The following is a 4,070-nucleotide window of genomic DNA, read 5'->3' as shown; positions in this document are numbered from 1 at the left end:
CTTTGGGGGGGTCCCGGCAATGGGTCCTTATGGGGGAGGACCCCGAGGGCTTTTAATGGGGGGAGACCCGGCCGTTGGTCAATGGGGGGGGAACCGGAAGCCGTTTGGGAGGGGGCCCCGGATCCTTTATGGGGTCGTTGAGGGGCGGTGGGGGGGAGGGGAGGGGCCAGAGGCGGAAGTGGAGAAAAAGGAGCAGGGACATGGGGCTGGGCACTGACCCCTGACCCCCGACCTCTGACCCCTGCAGCAGCTCAGGGGCGGGGGCCCCAGACCCCCCCATGGGATGGAGCTGAGGGGCCACATCCTGCCCCCCGGCACTCACAGCCCCGCAGGTACGTGACCTCTGACAACTGGTGTCTTGTGGTGCCCCTGACCTCTGCCCTTTGGAGACCCCAAGTGCCCCTTGTCCCCTGGTAGCTTGTGGGGACCCTGACCTGTGGTCATCGTGACTCCTGTCCATGGTGCCCCTTGACCTCTGACCTGACACCATGGCCCTGACCTCTGTTCCGGTGACCCATGATGACCCTTGACCCCTGCACCGGTGCTACCTGTCCTAGTACCTCTGACCGTGGTGCCCGCGCTGGTACCCGGACCGGTGCTGAGGCAGAGTCACGGTACCGGTGCTGTCTGGGTGCTGGTGCCGGTGCTGATGCGGTCTAACAATACCGGTGCTATCCCGGTCCCGGTGCTGTGGCGGTGTCAGGGTGCCAGTGCCGTCCCGGTGCCAGTCCCGGTACCGGTGCTGAGGAGGTGTCAGGGTGCCGGTGCTGCAGCAGTGTCACGGTGCTAATGCTGATGCTGGTCCCGGTGCAGGCCCTGTCGCGGGGCGGCTTCAGGAGCTGCGGGAGCGGCAGCGGGGGCTGCGTCAAGCACTGGGGCTGCGCCTGCGGGAACTGCGGCGCCTCTGCCTGCAGGAGGCCGTGAGTGACTCCCCTGGGACCCCCACGTTGCCCCCCCCATTGCACTCCATCCCCTCTGCATCACCCCTCCATCACCCCCCATTGCATCCATCACCCCCCACAGCTTCCTGACAGCCCCCATCCACTCCCCAGACCCCCCCAATGATCCCTCCCATCCCCTCCTGACCCTCCCTAAGGAATCCCCCCATCCCCTCCCCATTGGCACATTCCTGTCCCACCATCCCCCCCGCCCCCCCCCCAATGAGCCCCCCCCTTCCCCTCCCACGCCCCCCATGGCCCCCCCTGTGCACAGGAGCTGACGGGGAAGCTGCCCCCCGAGTACCCACTGGAGCCTGGGGAGCGGCCGCAGGCCCCCCCCCCCCGCCGCCGGGCCCCCCCCCGAGGCCCCCTCCCTGAGGTAAGTGAGGGGCAATAGGGGGGGACACAAGGGGCTGGCAGGGAGAGGGGGGGAGGCCAAAATGTGCCCCCCCACTGTGGGGGACACATCTTGGCCCCCACGTGTTCCTGTCCCACGCTGTCCCTATTCTTTGCTGTCCCCATCCCTGTCTCGTGCTGCCTTTGTCTCCTGGTGTTCCTGTCCCTATCCCTGGCACAATCCTTGTCCCTGTCCCATGCTGACCTTGTCCCTGTTGCGGCCCTGTCCCCATCCCACACCATCCCTGTCTGTGCCCATGTTCCTGTTGTGTCCTTTGTCCCACTCTGTTCTTTTCTCTTGATATCGATATCCCTGTCACTGTTGCGGTCTCTATCCCATGTTGCCCCTGTCTCTACCCTCTGGCGTTCCTGTTCTTGTCCTCTGATGTCCGTGTCCCTGACCTTATCCCATGCTGCCCCTGCCCTACGCTATCCCTGTGCTCTCCCTGTCCTTTGGTGTTGTCTGTGCCATGGTGTCCCCTGCCCTGTGCTCACTGTTTCCCCATTTCTGTCCCTGTCTTCATCCCACCCCGTGTCCCGTGGTACCCCTGTTCCTGTCTCTGTCCTTGTGCCCATCCCCTGGTATCCCCATCCCCGCCGCTTCCCCGCAGGCGCCGCGCTCGGCCCGCCGGGAGGTGGCGCTGCAGGTGCAGGTGGTGGAGGCCGCGCGGCGCCTGGCGGCGGCCCCGGGACTCGCACCCGAGCAGCGCCGGCGGCGGCAGCGGCTGCAGGCGGAGGCGGCGCAGAGGCTGCGGCAACTCCGAGCGCAGCTGGGACCCGGCAACGGTGCGGGGGCACCTGGGGGGGGTCTTATAGCAAGGGGGGAGCAGTTGGGGGGTCCCCATAGAACCAGAGGGGGACATGGGGGTCTCCAGACCCATGGAGAGGACCTGGGGGTACCCAAAGCACAGGGCAGGGGGCACAGGGGTCCCAGAGCATTGGGGGGGGGCAAGTTTGGGGGGTCCCCATTGACACTGATCCCCCCTCTTCAACCTCCCCAGATGAGAACGGGTCCCTCTGTGATCTGCCTATGCTGGAGAATGGTGAGTGATGGACTGGGGGCTGTGGGGTGACTGGGGGAGGCCATGGGGCAATTGCAGCCTGTCTGGGGGTGTGCCTGTGCCTCACCGCTGTCCCCTCTCTCCAGGGGCCCTGCCCACCCCAAAGCCCACCCCAGTGGCCCCTGGCCGCCCCTCACCCCCCCGAGCCAGTCCCGGCAGCCCTGAGCACCGGCCCCCCTGGGCCTCCGATGGGCGCCGCAGCTCACTCGCCAGCCCTGCCAGGTACGTATGTGTGTGTCCCCCATAGAACCCCACAGAACCCACTTGGGGGTCCCTGTCGCCCCATTGATGTGATGTTTTGCCCCCTCCCCAGCCCAGCACGGACCTTGCCCCGCAGCGCATCCAGCTTCGAGGGCCGCAGCGTCCCAGCCACCCCAGTGCTGGCACGGAGCCCCTGCACCCGCGGGCACCCACTGTGCCGGTGGGTGCTGCTGGGTATCAGGGATAGGTCATGGAGGGTGACTGGGGGGGCTGTGGGGCAACTGGGGGGTTATGGGGTAATTTGGGGGATCTGTGGGGAAATTAGGGAGGCCCATGGGGCAATTTAAGGGGTCTATAGAGTAATTTAGGGGCGCTATGGGATAATTTAAGAGCTTGCTGGGGCCGTATGGGGAATCTATGGGGCACTTGTATGGGGGAGGATCCGGGGGTTTCTCTCACTGTTGTGTCCCCCCACCAGCCCCGAGGCCCCGGGGCTGCCCCCCCGGCCCTGGTCGGGCAGCCAGGACTCACAGTTGGGGGGGCCCCCAGTGCCACCCCCCCCTGCCCAGGCGCCCCGCACCCGCCGCAGCAACAGCTCCGAGGCCTTGATCGACTGGGGGGGCAGCGGGGGGGGAGGCCCGCACCCCGACAGCGCTGCCCCCCCCCAACCCGTGCCCCCCACCTCGGCAGAGCAGCGCCGCAGCCAGAAGTGGTTGGCACTGGAGGGGCTGCGGGACTGGTACCTGCGGCATACAGGGACCCCCCCCCGCCTGCTGCCCCCCCCCGGCCCCGCATGGGGCGCTCCCCGCCGCAGAGACCCCCCCCCTCCCGGCCTTCCCCACTCGCTCAGCTACGCCGGGGCCCTGGCGCCCAGGTACGGCCACCCCCGTGGGTACCGGGCACCCCTGTTCTAAGGGGGGAATAGGTGTTGGGGACGCATTGGGTGCCCCCCTCCCCCGTCCTTTGGGGGTGTCCATTGGGTGCCCCCCCCATCCATTGGGGCTGTCAAGGGTGAATTGGGCCCCCTTATGGGGTGAGGGCATCAATAGCTCCTGGTTGCCCTCCCCTTGCCCCCCCCCCAGTCCCATCCTTAATATCCCCAAATTGGGGACCCCTCAAACCCCTTCAAACCACCCCTATGGGCTCCCCTATCACTACCCCAGACCCTCCCCTCCCCCAGACCCCCCCATTTCAGGGGTCTCTGCCCTATTCCCCCACTCTTCTCCATTGTCCCTTTCTGGGGGGGGGGTCTCTCCTGCCCCCCCTTTTCTTATCTGTGCTGAGCTCTTGGGTTCCGGGGGCAGTCCCTATCCCTGGCTTGGGGGGGGGGGACACGACACACGGAGGGGTCCAGGGCTATTTCAGTGGGCTAATTCCTGTTTTTCTTCTCTCTTTTTTTTTCCCTCTTTTTCCTCCTTTTTATTCTCCTTTTTCTGTCTCTCCCTCATTCCCCCACCCCCACAGGGTCTCAGGG

General features: G+C 66.5%; 1 protein-coding gene across 1 annotated transcript; it reads left to right on the top strand.

The window, feature by feature from the left end:
* Window positions 1-256: 256 nt before the first annotated feature.
* On the top strand, window positions 257-3,526 carry LOC130600940 (coiled-coil domain-containing protein 120-like). The gene is made up of 8 exons (XM_057412648.1): window positions 257-332; window positions 814-920; window positions 1,213-1,317; window positions 1,946-2,120; window positions 2,336-2,377; window positions 2,482-2,617; window positions 2,709-2,816; window positions 3,075-3,526. Exons 1-8 carry the CDS (start codon window positions 284-286, stop codon window positions 3,508-3,510), a joined length of 1,158 nt encoding a protein of 385 aa, XP_057268631.1. The 5' UTR covers window positions 257-283; the 3' UTR covers window positions 3,511-3,526.
* The last annotated feature ends 544 nt before the right edge of the window (window positions 3,527-4,070 follow it).

This window comes from Pezoporus wallicus, unplaced genomic scaffold, assembly GCF_028554395.1.
Source record: "Pezoporus wallicus isolate ANWC-B61680 ecotype Strahan unplaced genomic scaffold, APGP_CSIRO_Pwel_v1 contig_14812, whole genome shotgun sequence".
In the NCBI taxonomy this organism is placed as follows: domain Eukaryota; kingdom Metazoa; phylum Chordata; class Aves; order Psittaciformes; family Psittacidae; genus Pezoporus; species Pezoporus wallicus.
Note: the sequence above shows the minus strand (reverse complement) of the source record. Positions and strands in the feature narration are given on the sequence as shown.

What these genes read in the sequence shown, in the direction of transcription:
- LOC130600940 (XM_057412648.1), top strand. Translation starts at nt 284, where the DNA reads ATGGAGCTGAGGGGCCACATCCTGCCCCCCGGCACTCACAGCCCCGCA. An exon ending in CCCGAGGCCCCCTCCCTGAG is followed by an intron (nt 1,318 to 1,945) that starts GTAAGTGAGGGG and finishes GCTTCCCCGCAG; the next exon opens with GCGCCGCGCTCGGCCCGCCG. An exon ending in TCTGCCTATGCTGGAGAATG is followed by an intron (nt 2,378 to 2,481) that starts GTGAGTGATGGA and finishes CCCTCTCTCCAG; the next exon opens with GGGCCCTGCCCACCCCAAAG.